A 14,256-nucleotide genomic window follows, 5' to 3' on the forward strand; every position below is an offset into this window, starting at 1 on the left:
GGCTTGACCTCCACCCAGGTCCTGCTGTTCACTTGGGGCCCTTCTGATCCTGCCCGTGGTAGCTCCGGCTTGCAGACACACTCCTCTCTCCTCTGCTCCGAGACTGCCCTGCCAAAACCATCGCAGCAACAAAGTCAGGATACCAGACCCATCTCTATCCTACCTACGGCCTCCCTCCTCGACTGCCACGTTGAGGACGATGCTTGTGGATTGTCAGGTGAGCGGAGCAGGGCCCGGCAGCTCAGAGACCTCCCTGGGCAGGCTGACCCTAGCAAAGCAGGGGGTGTCCCCTCTGGGTTACTGCAGGACTGTGGTAGGTGTCTGGTTCTGGATGAGACCCAAAACTAGACCCCCACTCCTTTTCTGCCATCACAAAGCCCATCGCCCTGTTCATTGCAGCCCGGGGACCCTTGAGGGGTGCCCCTTCGCCTCTACAGAGGAGTGGGTCACGGTGACGCCAGAGATGGGGGGCAGAAACCATCACACACAAAGAGCTGGGGAACACGGTAGGCAGGACTTCTACAGGAAAATGCCCTGCCCCATGACACAGGCCCCTTCCCCTTGCCTCCCATGCGGCCCCTTGTCATTCCCCACCTCGATGAACTCCGCTTTGCTGCATGCCCCGTGCTTTCCTGGGTCCGGAGCAGGCCAGGCGCATGGGATGGAGATGGCCCCCTCCGTATGCCCGCCAGGCAGAAGGACGTGGGCTATGGCTGACGCGTGGGGCAGGGGGAGGGAGTCTGCACTTGGCCGCTTCTCCACCTCTCCGCTGTAATTACAGCCCCACGCAGAGAGGCAGTGTGCCTAATGCACCGATCGCTGGCAGCCATCACTCCAAGCTGAAGGGCTCTGTCAGCGCCTGCGGGGAGAAGCTGACATTTGAGTGCCGACTGCAGGGAGACAATGGCAGGATCGTTGCCTGAGGAATATCGGTGCGCTCTGGCAGGCTCTCCTGGGCGTGAGGGCTTGCACACGCGCCGACCCGCGTGCATGGAGCCCCACACAGGTGCATCCAGGCACTTGCAAGCCAGTGCAGGCCTGTTGAGCCCCGTTCCTCTCTCTCTCTCTCACGTACACACATATACACCTACACAGATGGCTAGAAATGTGAAGGGTTGCCATGAGCCACGTCCCCGTTAGGAGCAACAGTCTCTTCTGAGCCTAACCGGGTTAAACAAGGGAGGTGGTGCCTTTAAAGGAGACAAGCTCTTCTTGGAGACTGGTGCGGGGTTGGCAGGGTCGGTGGCAGCTGGGCTGGCCAAAGTACAATGGCCACGGAGGTCCTACGTGGCTGCACCATTCTCAAGGAGTCCAGGCCAGTGAGACAAGGGCTGCAGGGCTATGGTTTCCCCTCCTGGCCTTGCATATGCCCACCTGAAAGCCCCAATGCCTCCTGTCTCTGAAGGGGCCTTGCAACCCTGAGCCAAGTCTTGGGGTCACTCCTGGGAGATGGGCTGCCCCCAAGGTAGCAAACCCAAGTCCCCTCCAGCCCGGCTCGGGGGGCAGCCTGGCTGGCAATGAAAAGCCTGGAGACTGTTCCCAGAAAGAGCCCAGACCAAGCCCCGTCTCGCTGCTAAACTGGGTTTCACCACCAAGCCCCAGGGGAGTTTGGCTTCCCCGACCCCTCTGCTACCCCGCAGCAGCCATGAGACGGATGCAGGTCTCCGCTGTGGGCTCTGCTTCCCTCCCAGAGCCCCTGTGCAGCGCGGCGGCTGGTAATGCAACGCCCAACAGCAACGCAGCCGGCCCGTGGCTCAGCCAGCTCACCTAGGAGCAATCAGCACTCGTGCTTCAAGGCATCGACTACAGGTTTCGGGCAGGCGAGAGCTCTCTCTGCCCCCAACTCGAGTTGCACAGTTGGTTCCAGATGGAGCACAACCGATTTCTTCTTCCTTCCTTGAAGACCTCAGCCGTGGAGCTGGCTGGGAACAGAGCTTTTCCCCATTGCACATATATATATATATATATTTCATTTTCATCCACATCCTGGATTTGGGGGTGGTCCAGTTGTTGATTTGGGTTAGGGTATATCTAGGGGCACCTCCCCTAGATATTTCCATCAAAGTCCAGCCCTCCCTGCATTTCTGCACAGCTGCTGTTTTCTGTCTTGGATGGGAACTTTCCAGCTAGGTCTAATCTGCAGGGACTGGCAGACACAGGCCCCAGATTTGCTGGCCCGACTAAGGCAGCGTTTCCACCCTCGTTCCTCAAAGCAGGAATCCCCACGGGGTCTTGTCCATGCTGGAGGAGTGAGTGGTGGGTACACTGGGTGGCTGAACGGGGTGCAAGTTGGGGCGCTTTTGCCCCACATCTGCACCATGCTATTGCAGGACTTCGCTCCCATCAGTTGCTGAGCACTGAGCCTCTTTCCAAGAGCTTTCTTAGTGCTCTGCTCAGCACAGCCAGTTTCCGATGAAGGTTTCGCAAGGCGGACCCGGCTCCCCTCTCCGCTGCTGCATCTGGCTCTGGCCACCCGAGGGAGACTTCCAGCCTGTGTTTCTCTCCCGCTCCCCGTGGCTGCATCCTCAGAAACGCAGCTTACGTCCTGGACAGATGTTGCAGCTCCTTTGCTTGGGCCCACAGGGAATGCATCTCACCCGTGCAGCTCAGCTGCTCGCTAGCAGCACCGCTGTCTGGGCCCTGGGAGCAAGGCAGAGGATGCCCAGCGCAGCGGGCGCTCTGCAGCATCTCAAGCTGGTCTCCGAACGGGACTCACACTTCTGGCAGCCAGCTGCGGGGAATGCCAGATGTGGGCACTGGGGGCCATCTAGTGGCTGGCCTGGGCCGTCTCTGGGGTTTGGGACAGAAGTTTCATAAACTGGTTTTACCTAAATCACTTAAGGCTGATACTGCATTCAACCAGGCTGATCTTCAGCCAGTTGCAGCCGTTTTGAAACTGGTTTATGTGCGCTGAACTTCTGTTCCGTTATAGGTTTAAACCCGTTTCTGATCGCTTAAACCGGTTTACGTGTAACTTCTGTCCCTAACCTGGTAGGCTGGAAGGGAGCAGAGCGTGGGGATGGTCTTCCTCCATCCTACCCCAACCCCAGCCAGTTTTGCAGGGGCTGTACTTATCTCAGAGTCTGGGAAGGCTCGGTCAAAGGATGCGTGTGTCAGGAGCTTGGGGACACGTGTCTCGGAGTCTCACAGGACCATGCGTCAGGCCCCTGATGCCCGCTCCAGGGGCACAGACCGGCCACAGGAGCAGGGGGGGCAGCAGCCCACGGCGACCCCTCCGCTGGCCCCGAGGAAACAAGGAGGTGCTAACCTGCTCCCCCTCCTGCAGCGCAGCCTGGAAGATGAGCACAGTAACTAGCCCTGGAGAACCCAGGAGATAATTAAATGGTCCTCTTGAAGAGACTGCTCAGGGCGGCTCTAACGAAGCTCCCTTGTTAAGTGTGGTGCTGATGAGCGCCGGAGGGGCTGTCTGCTCTCAGCTCTGCACACACCGCGCAGCTCAGGCTGGAACGAGGCCGGGGCTCCGAAATTTCAGCCAGGCGGAGATGGGGGAAGGGCTGCAGCTTTAATGCAGCCACGGCTTGCTCCAGGGGATCGGGGACCCTGGCACCATTCACCCCCTGGGGCAGGCTGGGGTGGCCGCAGCAGGAGCTACGTCTACCTGGGACACCTATCACTCTCGCCACATGCCACGCTGGGCTGGGACGCCTGGCCCCAGACCCAGGAGCTGCGCAGCCCCGGGGGACGGAGCCGATTAGGCCCCGCTTCACACAGTGACACGACGAGAGGGTGGGCGCAATGAGCATCCGTACCAGTGATGCCACGGAGTAGCCAGCTCAGGAGACAAATTACAGGGACCGTTTCCCAAGCCGGCTGGGGCCGGGAGAGAGCCGGGCCATCTCCCGCTGGGGCTGTGTACAACGTCCCAGGAGCCGAATTGCAGGTTCGTGCGATGCAGTGACTGTTATTATCACAGCCAGCAAATCACCGGAGATTTCAAGGGTCTCTGCTTCCCCCAGATCCCCGCTCTGCCTCCCACAGCCCCCGGGGACCGGATGCATTGCTGAGGCTCTTCCTACAATGCGGCACAGATGAGATGTAGGAAAGCTCCTGCAGCATCGCTCGAGGCTGTGGGACCTGAGGAACGGGGCACGTTCGCCTCTCTGAAATGCCCCCTCCTAGGCTGGGTGCTTTGCTGACAGGAGGAGGCCAGCAGCCACTGTTGACATGGGCCAAACCCACAGCCCCCCTGAACCCCAGCAAGGGGCAAAAAGACAGGTGGGCAACCGGTGGGGTCGGGCAAGACAGCTTGGCGTCTGGGCACGAGTTGATTGTGATCCTAGGAAAGCACAAGGACAAGCTGGGTCTCGGCTGCCGTGAGGTTGGGAGCCGTGGAGCGGAGGATGACGTCGAGCAATAAAGGGTCCATTGCACACCTTGCAGAGCTCCCGCCAGCCCAGCCCCCAGGCCCCACATCTCAACATCTGCCAACCACCCCAACCCCAATGTTATTTAAATGAGGAACACTGATTACGTCTTGTCGCCCCCTCCCACGGCCGGTCTGGCTGTGACAGCCATTGCCATCACCCACCGTTGTGTTACGTGCAAGAGGTGATCGCTATCATGGGATCATAGGAAAGCAGGGCTGAAAGGGAGCTCCTGGCCGCAGCCACCTCTTCCTCTGGATGCGGCCTCTGACCTCTATGTTAGCGCTTTGTCCTCCTTTTCCTTGCCCCACGTGGAGACTTCCCCAAGCTCCTGATTCAGCAAGGTGTGTTGAATTTCCAGCACGGCTTTAAATCCCTCGGTCGTAGAGGCAGCAGTTCACTGCATTATGTGTTTGGATGGGCGGGAGGGGGTCGAAGCGCGTGCTTGAATATGGGACCCTGGCAAAATGCATCGCTGCCGTGGGGCCGAATCCCAGCGGCGGGTCAGGAAACGGGAAGCACGTCACAGGGGAGGGTGGAAGTCACCGCCCTGCAGCCGTGACAGGTGGTCCCGGGGGCCCTGAGCCTCTCCCCTTGGGTTATGGTTGCTGGTAAGAGATTTCGCGCCTGTTCTTGGGAAGCAGCGGCTCGTGGTCGCGATCCTGCCTGCGGGCTCCAGGCATGGGCCAAAGCCAGAGATGTTTCTCTGCCCGTCTCCAACACCGGGTGGGTCGCTGAGATGTGCAGGGAGTGCAGATCCCAGCCAGCCTGGCTGCTGGACCCCAGTCTTGCCCACCCAGGGGTGACCCCAAACTCGACGTGTTTCCAACATCAGCTGGCCAGGACCCAGCCTCCAAGAGACCCACATTGACCTCCGTAAGGGGGTCTGTCCACATGGGACCGTCTGCAGACTAGTGCAGGGATGGACACGGCAGGAGTATAACAGGGAGGCAGGTAGGTGGATAGATGGATGGGTGGTGGGTGAGCGGATGGATGGGTGGGTGGATCCATAGACAGATACCCCTATTTTCCCCATCTCAACACAGCCTCCCGTTTTTCTTCCTTTTGTTTTTTTCACTCCCTTTCCCCTCTGCAGAATCACATTCTCCCAAATAATCCGAATAGGAATTAAGAGCAAACTACAGATGTGTCAATACAGTCCTCTCCCTTCCCCTTCCTTCTCTTCCCCTGGCCCCCCCTCACACACACCAAGCTTGAAAGCACACCAAAAGGTATTCAGGAGAAATTCTGCCAATTGTCACATCTTTCACTGACAGATTTTAAATGAATGTTATTTTGCAAGGGGGGGGGAGAGAAAACCCCCCCCACACGGCTCATCCAAGAGCTGACAAGTCCTAACGGGCCTCATTTTCCAGAGACAAAAATAACTATTTTCAAAATTCACAGCAGGGCTTTCGCCTACACACACTGCACCAAGAGAAACCTGGGGGGAGAAATGTAAAACGCATTGTGTAAATGTAAATGCGCCACGCGCTCGCAAAGCTTTTAAAGCCATTTATCCTTTCTTCCTGGCTGGCCTTCGTTCCCCGGCACATGCGGGCATGCACACACACACACACACACACACACACACACACACGCTTGCAATCATGGATGTACACACACACATACATACACACACACACACGCTTACAATCATGGATGTACACACACACACATGCTTGCAATCATGGATGTACACACACACACACGTGCTTGCAATCATGGATGTACACACACACACACAGAGTAATGTCTGGAGGAAGAGGTAGCCAAGGACACACACACATGGGCTTGCAATCCTGGATGCACACACACGTGTGCATGCATGTACACACACACACACGCCTGAAGGAACAGGCAGCCAAGGGAGGAAGGAAAAGGCGACCCCTCAGCTGAGCCCCCGCGGGGGGCGGTGTGACGGGTGTTCTCCCCCTGCAGCCAGGCCTGTGGATCACCGAGGACCGTGCTGTGGCCAGGCCAGGCAGGAAGCACCCTGCCCAAGGCACCCCTCTCACTTTCAGCCCCGCACAGACCCCTCCTCCTCCGCCACCCCCGTAGCCCGGCTGGACTGCATTTGCCACCAGGTCAGGATGGAGCCTATGGGAACACCAGTGCCGGAGTGCACACCTTGCAGGGGGAGGGAGATATGTCCCCTGCTCCTGGGTCAGCTTCGAGGCTGGGACGCAGGCAGCGGCAGGCAGCTCAGCTCTTCCACGACCCCCTCACCGCAGGGGCAGGGGGGCCAGAGACGCCGGGCAGTCAGCGCCGGTCAAGCTCATTGCCTCGACACCCGACATTAGTACATCCTCCACCCAGCTCCGAGGGGCTGCAATAGCAGCCGGCAGTCGGCTACGCTGGGATAAAGCAGGCCGTCTGGATCGGGGGCAAGTCATAACAGGTGTAAACTGTGCTGGTGGCAAACATACGATACATGTATGCAGTAAGCACCCTTTCTATGTACATAAGCTGGCATGCATGTGTGCATATATACTCATGGCTGTGTGCATGATAGGGGTGGAAACATCTCAAGCCCCGTTGCTTTTAATGCTGGTGCATTGCCTGTCCACACCGTCCCATGCCTGCGCACGCCCTGTGCTTATGGGGGTTAGGCACCTCTTGCCACCCCTGGGTCTGAACCAGGGACCAGCACCTTAAAAATAAGTTAACCCAGGTCCCAGGAAAGGGGGTGGCGTGGGGACACCCGGGGGCCCCGAGCGGGGGAACACAGTGCCGCACATGCGTCGCAGTTTCGTACGCGTACAACAAACTTTATAGGGAGAGACAAATCAGGAAGGCTCGCCCTATGCTGTCTTCTCTTCCCACCTCCCTTACAGTCTCGGGCGCTGCCTGCCTTGCATTCAAAGCTAGCCTCCCCCAGAGCTGAAGGGGCTGGGCTGGGCCGTACCCGGGACGAAGCAGCTCGTTAACCAGGGTCGGATACAACGGGCGCTGAGCTGGGCTGCAGGCTCCTCAATCCCCCCCCTACCCTGGATGCCTGCCCGGCTTAGACCAGTGGCCGTCCCTGCTGATGGCTCCCGGGGGGTAGCAGTTAGGAGAAGCAGGAGGGAAACCCCCTGGTCCTGCACCAGCGTGTCCAGGTGCCAAGGAAGCGAGAGCAGGCGGCGGTCTCTCTCCACCCCACCGCCCCGAGGTCGCGCGCGGTGCCCCCGTCAGATGCGGTTCGACATAAGCCGGGTGTTCAGCTTCCGGAAGAAGGAGCGCAGCTTGCAGATCTTGCACTTCTTCTTTCGGTTCTTGCTCCGCAGCCGCTCCCCCACGCCCTCCCACTCCTCCGCCTCGTCCTCGCCGGCCCACGGGCCCCAGGCGCCGCCGTTGAAGTCCGGATGGGCCCGGGGGTTCTCGGCGGGGTACCGCACCGGGATGGCCGTCCGGTTGTAGTGGACGAGGCGCGTCAGCAGAGCCCGCACCACGTCCGGCCGCTGCGCCGACAGGTCGTCGCGCTCGTAGGGGTCGGCCGTGATGTTGAAGAGCCAGACAGACTTGCGCAGGCCGTGCGTCAGGCGCTCCAGGTTCCACCAGCTCCCGGGGAAGTTGGTCAGGGTCTGCGGGGGGATCCAGTCGCTGTACCCCGGGTCGCCGGTCAGAAGTTTCCACTCCCCGACCCGGATGGAGGCCTGCACGGCCGTGTTCCAGATGCCGAAGCCGTCGGCCAGGGAGCCGTACTTGGCGTGGTTGTAGAGGGGGTCGATGTTGTGCAGGATTTCCGTGCGGGGCGACGCCTTGCCCTCGCTGATGGCCGGCCACACGTCGTAGCCGTCCAAGCCCTCCGCGGCAGACACGTTGCCCCCAGCCAGGGTCACCAGGGTGGGGTACCAGTCCGTGATGTGGACCAGCGCCCAGCTGGTCCGGCGCTTGCGTTGGATCAGGGGGCTGTGGACGAAGCCAATGCCGCGGACCCCGCCTTCCCAGTAGGTGCCCTTGCGGCCTCGCAGGGGCCAGTTGCTGCCCCCAGAAAACGTCTGCCCGCCATTGTCGGTGGAGAAGATGATCACGCTGTTGTCATAGTAGCCGTACTTCTTGAGCGCCCAGGTGATGTTCTTCACCGCCTCGTCCATGCAGGTCACCATGGCGGCGTACTTGCGGCGCGCCACGTTGCCCATGGAGCGGTAGCGGTAGATGTACTCCTTGGGCGACTGCAGCGGGGTGTGCACAGCCTGGAAGGCCACGTAGATGAAGATGGGCTCCTTGGGGCTGTGGGTGGCCAAGATCTTGTTCACCCGCTGGGCGTACAGGACGGTGGAGTACTTCCCGCTCTTGCCCCATGCCACGTTCTCGCCCTCGTGCAGGTCGTAGCCGCAGACGCCCGGCCCGTCGCAGTTGTCGTAGGTGTAATAGTCCACGTTGCCCGTCAGGGAGCCCAGGAAGGTGTCGAAGCCGCGGCGGGTGGGCAAGCACTCCTTCTTGTAGAAGCCCAGGTGCCACTTGCCCACCATGTGCGTGGAGTAGCCGGCCTCCTGCAGCTTCTGGGGCAGGGTGACCCGGTCGAGGGGCAGGCAGTTGGGCTGTCGGGGGCGGATGATGGAGTGCTGCAGGCCGGTGTGGATCTGGTACCTGCACGTGGGGTGGAGGACAAGGGAAGAGGGGCATTAACTCTGATCCAGGGTCCCCGTTCTCCTCCTCTGCGTGGCTGGGAAACCTCCGTCACCGACAGGGACCCCAAGCACGCTCCCAGCCAAGCTGCTCCCTCCGGATCCACTGCAACCTGGATCACTGGGGACACAGACCGTGACAAACCGTGCATGGAGCAGGCCTGGCCCCTGCAGCTGGCCATTCGCACAGCTGCTGGGCAGCTCTCCTAGCAAAGGCTGGATCGTACAAGCCACGGTCACCCCGCAGTGGGCTGTTCCCCTGAGCGAGGTGAGTCAGGGCTGTGCCAGAGGCCGGCATGCCTCTCCAGAGTCTCCTGGGGGTGTCAGGAAGCCTGTTATGGGGGAAATGGGAGCGAAGCTGGAGCTCTCCAGATGCAGGCCAGCACCGCCTGTTCTCCCGGGCCCTAGCTCTCCCGGGAGCACGTGGCACAATGCTCCCAGCCCCGTCTGGACGGGTCCCGCAAGCATGGATAACGACCCACCAGGCGTGCTTCGTGGGCCTCTCTGTAGGGGATCACCCTGGACTCCCAGCCAGCTGCGCGTACCTCTGGGGGGTCTGCAAGGCAAAGGCAACCGAGCAGCGAGAGCTGTACACGTGTTAAGGATTATCACGACTACTAGAGGCGAGTCTAGCAGGTGCCCCAGGGGGGATGGCAACCCTACTGGTAAACACGCAGACCCTGGGGGGAAGCTGCCTGTGTGTTGGCACTGCATGCCCAAGTGCCAAGGGGCTTGGCAAATGCAGGTATCTATTGCTAGCCCATTTTACAGGCAGGTAGCCTGAGGCACAGGAGTCGGCTGCAGCCTTGAAAAATTGCAGTGATTTGGGTTCTCCTATGAAGGCACCAGCCGGACCAGCCAGTGGCATGTCAGCAATATGCCCCCAGTTTCCTGCCCCCCAGCCTGATGCTCCATCCCCTAGACCCGCTGTCTCTCTTGGGTGTTGCCGTAGCCGTGAAGCCCCTCTCTGCCTTTAGTGCAGGTCTCCTCACGATGCCCCACGAGGCAAGGCAGGACCACTGTCCCCATGCCACGGGTGAGAAACCGAGGCACGGAGAGATTAAATGACTCGTGGGTGACTGCAACAGAGCAGGGACCAGCAGTCGGTCTCCGGCATCTCAAGGTAGGACCCTCCCCAGGCAACACCCCAGGAGAAGTGGCTGCCTTCAGCCCTGGTGTGCGTTTCTGCTGATCCGCGGGAGCTGGACCCGCTCGCAGCCAGATTGAGCTCCCTGCCCCGTGAGAAGTTTGCTGGAGTTATTGCTTATGCAGTGCACACATCAGCTCTTCTCTGTAGGACCCGAGTCCTCTTCTCCCCAGACCTCACCACCTCCAAGCTGCTGTCAGTCACCCCATGAGCATGTAGCCCATCCCTGCCTGCAGCCATGAACTGGGATAAAGTGGCCAGAAGGAAAGGGAGGGGAAGAAGTCTCCCAGCCTAGTGCGCAGGTGAAGCTGGTGCCTTACCTGCCCGTGATCAGCTGGCTCCGGGACGGGGTACAGATGGGCTGTATGTAATAATTCTCCAGTTTCACCCCTTCTGCTGCTAGCCTGTCCAGCGTTGGCGTCTGTATATCCGAGCCGTGGTACCCGACGTCATGGTAGCCTTGGTCGTCGGTCAGGATGAAGATGATGTGAGGCGGGCTGGCGAAGGTGGGAGGCAAGGATTTCTCCATTGGGTCCATGGAAACATCGGATACCAAGCTGGGCTTGATCCAGTCCCAGGACAAGTAGCCGAAACCCAGCAGGCTGACAAAGGAGAAACCCGTGAGGGCATAGACAGCCATCATGCAAGTGTCCAAGGGAAGTTACCAAATCCCAGTACGCTCCAGGAATCCCAGGCTCTTCTTCCACTCCAGCCTTTGTCCCGGGCAAGTTTTGCAGGATCAGCTCTCCAGCACCCCCGGGGAAGAAAGAAGCAACGTGATCCACCCAGGCTGGGCACTTCTAAGCAGAAAGAAGCTAATCTTCCCCCTGAGCCGACGGAGGACACGTGCCCTGTCAAGTTAATTTCCTCCGGGATGTTATTAAGAACAGTTCCAAGAGTTTCCAAGACGTGTCCCAGCGCTGGAGTGACTCCCCACTGTTTCTACACCGACCGCACAAGCCCCTTGCTGGAGAACACGCTGGAGTCTCTCCCAGTTCAGCCGGGTCCCTGCCTGGCTGTCCAAAGGGCTCATCGAGCCGCGTTTCAGCAGACGATGATCTTTATATTCAGACTCCTGCGGGAGTTAGAGCTAAAGTTCAACCTCACAGCTGGGGCGTCCTCACCCTCACCCTTGGGTGCCAAACCATACTCTCCCCTCCTCACGGTCTGCTCCGCGGGGGTTCCTTCACCATTGCAGAATACCATTATTCTCGTCCTTCCTTCCTTTGTTTTATTCCCCCCCTGCCCCCACGTCTTTGCCGCCTAAGAATCCCTGAAGTCCTCCGAGGCTGGGGAAGGTGCTTCCTGAGTCAGGAGAAAGCTGCCAGCAGTGTGAGAGCGGAGCCAGAGGGCAAGAGAAAGAAAGTTCCCTCCTGAACAAACTGGAGGAGGCAAAAAGTTGGAACATCTGCCGGGGATCCTGGCTCCGCAGCCAGGTTTATGGGGAGCTGAAGTCTCAGCCCCGCCCCGAGCTTTCCCCGTCCAGGAAAGAGCAGGGAGGATGGAGCCCTGCAGGGTCCTAACTCCGCTGCCTCCCTGCAGCCTCCTCTGAGATGTGCAGGGAAATCGCTCTAGGTCCGGCGCTTGGCGGCTTCTTGCCCGCCTCCCCAGAGGCATTTTCACTGCTTGCCCTGCAGCTGGGAAGGCTTCACCTTCTCCAGATGTGCCCCCCCAGCTCCTGGGTCTGGCTGCTCTGCCTCTTGCTCTCCCTGGTGGTGTCTACACAAGACGCTTACTGCGCATTAGCCTAATAACACTGCGCAGTGGCGTGGCAGGCAAAACCTGTGCTAATAGCCTACGGCGCAGTGTTATTAGGCTAAGGCATGGAAAGCATCACAAAATAACCGTGTGGTGGTGGTACCATGTAGTAACTCTAGCTACTGCGCATTTAGCTTGTACTGCATTGGGCAAGTACTAAACAAAATGCGCAGTAACTAAGGCACATTAATGAATGTGTAGACGCGCCCAGGATGGAGCATGCTTTTTGTGCGAAGATGGGGAGTCCTGCAGGGCACTTTCCTCCTCCTGCAGGTTCTCGTTTTTAGCATGATGGCATCCCCTTGGTTTGCACAGAGCTGCGTCTTGATGTACCACGGAGCTGGCGTGGTGGTGGGTGCCACCTGAACGTGCCCCTGGGGAGGCAAAGCCACAGAGCTGAGTTATAACCCTGGAGGGAGTGAGCAGCAAGGGGGTAGCTCGTGAAGCTGGGACTCTTCACCCATCACAAAGAGGAGCTAGTAGGGCTAGTCCCATCCTCCAGATAAGGAAATCGAGGCAGAGAGCTGGGGTGGTTTGTCCGCGGTCACAACATAAACCAGGAGCAGGATTTTGAAGTCACTCCCAGACCAGCTGCATCTCTGGCTCCTGGGTGCAACCGAGGTGTCCAGTCTGCAGTCCCAAGGAACTGGGATGGAAATGTCAATGCAGGACTATGACTGTGGGTGCTGCCTGCAGATATCCACGGGTCTCCTCTCCTGCATGGGCTGCCACAAAGCCCCTTTAGGAAATGCCTATCTCTGTTTCAGCAGCCACTGGAGCCCCTAAAGGTGGCGATACCATGTGATGGTGGTACCAAGTTCTCACCACCACTGAGAACTTCAAGCCTAGGTGATGAGGGATCATCTCATTTGATGCCTTTTGGTGTCACTTCATGCGATCCCCAGGATCATGGGACATTCAAATGCTCCCTCGCAGTCCCTGGGCTCCGACTTGGGGGTGGGGGGAACTGAGGAAACGGTCCTTGTCTCTGCACCAGCGCAAGCCCCTGTGATGCGAGGGGCATTCGTAGTGACCAGGCTCCTGACCCAGATTGCTCTCATGCGGGTTTTGCACCCGGGACTCTGTGCAAGCGTGAGCAGAGCCAGGCCCTGGGCATTGCCCCTCGTTTTTTTGCAGCGAGGCCTGGCCGCGGTTGGCAGGCCTCCCAGCTGTGCGCCGGTCTCTAGGACCACAGGGCTTCGGTTCGGCCCCGGGCGGCTCTGCCAGGCCCTTGTCGTTCTGTTGACCCAGTGCAACAGCTGGGCACGTTTATTCAGCACTCCTCGCTTGCGCTCGCTCTGCTCCCGCGGGGGGGAAGCTGAGACTGGGAGCGAGACTTCGTCCTGGTTCCCAGCACCTCCCAGCCAGAGCTTGTGATGCTCCCCGTTGGCACCCGGCACAGCCTCCGGGCAAGGCTGAATGAGAGTGAGGGAGTCTGGGAGCAGGGGCGGCAATGGTGAGGGCTGTGCCCCCATCCAGGAGGGCATCAGCAGACTGCGGGCACGAGAGGATGGGACCCCGAGGGCAGAAAGGGTGAGCGGAGCCCCCGCCACGGTGATGTTCATACCCGGCCAGGGCAGCCGGGGGGGTCTTCCCACATACCTGATGTCTACTGTGAACTGCCCCCCACCCCTGGCAGCTCTGCTGATTTGCCCCAGGTGGTTGTCTCTCAGGTTGATGGCAGGGGGTCTTTGCAGATGCAGGGCGTTACAGGTAAAAACTGCAGCGGACAGACAGGCAGACCGTTAGGTTTTCTGGACAGGCGCCTGGCTTGTCACATTTTCAGTGATTCATACCTATTTTAGGGGGGGAGCAGGAGGCTGAGCCTATCTCTTAGGAAGGTTTTATTAACCCCTCACTGAGTGGCTGTTTTCTTTCCTTCCTCCAGTGCCCCCTGTCCTGCTCCCCTCCCTCGTCTTGAACTTGCCCCTCTCCCTTCTTAAAAGATTTGTTTCTTTCTCCCCTTCTTCTTGGGCAAAATAACCTCCTTGCAGTAAAATCTGCCTCTCCCCTACCAGGCTGTCGGGGGGTGGCGGCTAGAGGATGGGACCAAAGCCAGATCCCCTGGGCTCTGCCCTCCTGAATCGTGGGCACAGATTTTTCTGTGCCTCAGTTTACCTGTATGCATGGCAGGGACTGTCTGTGCAGCACGCTGAGATCCTCAGACCAGCGGCATGGCATTGCCTCCACGTATTAGCATCGCTGTGCTTCCTAACTCATAAATAATAGCCGGGTTTGATACACGTCTCTGCAAAACATGCGAACACTGAGCCTTCCCCTTCCCCGTTGTGTCCTTCTCCATTTGGAGATGACGCTGGTTTACACCCTCTGTTTATCCCTAGGCTCGAAGCTC

At 59.3% G+C, this 14,256-nt stretch overlaps 1 protein-coding gene across 1 annotated transcript; it reads right to left on the bottom strand.

Annotated features, from left to right (window-relative positions):
- Window positions 1-6,774: 6,774 nt before the first annotated feature.
- On the bottom strand, window positions 6,775-11,620 carry ARSI (arylsulfatase family member I). The gene is made up of 2 exons (XM_019535229.1): window positions 10,466-11,620; window positions 6,775-8,960 (listed from the first exon to the last, which is right to left on the bottom strand). The coding sequence occupies exons 1-2, from the start codon at window positions 10,786-10,788 to the stop codon at window positions 7,559-7,561; spliced, it is 1,725 nt and encodes a 574-aa protein (XP_019390774.1). The 5' UTR covers window positions 10,789-11,620; the 3' UTR covers window positions 6,775-7,558.
- Window positions 11,621-14,256: the final 2,636 nt, after the last annotated feature.

This window comes from Crocodylus porosus, unplaced genomic scaffold (assembly GCF_001723895.1).
Source record: "Crocodylus porosus isolate Cpor-Errol unplaced genomic scaffold, CroPor_comp1, whole genome shotgun sequence".
Taxonomy (NCBI): Eukaryota; Metazoa; Chordata; order Crocodylia; family Crocodylidae; genus Crocodylus; species Crocodylus porosus.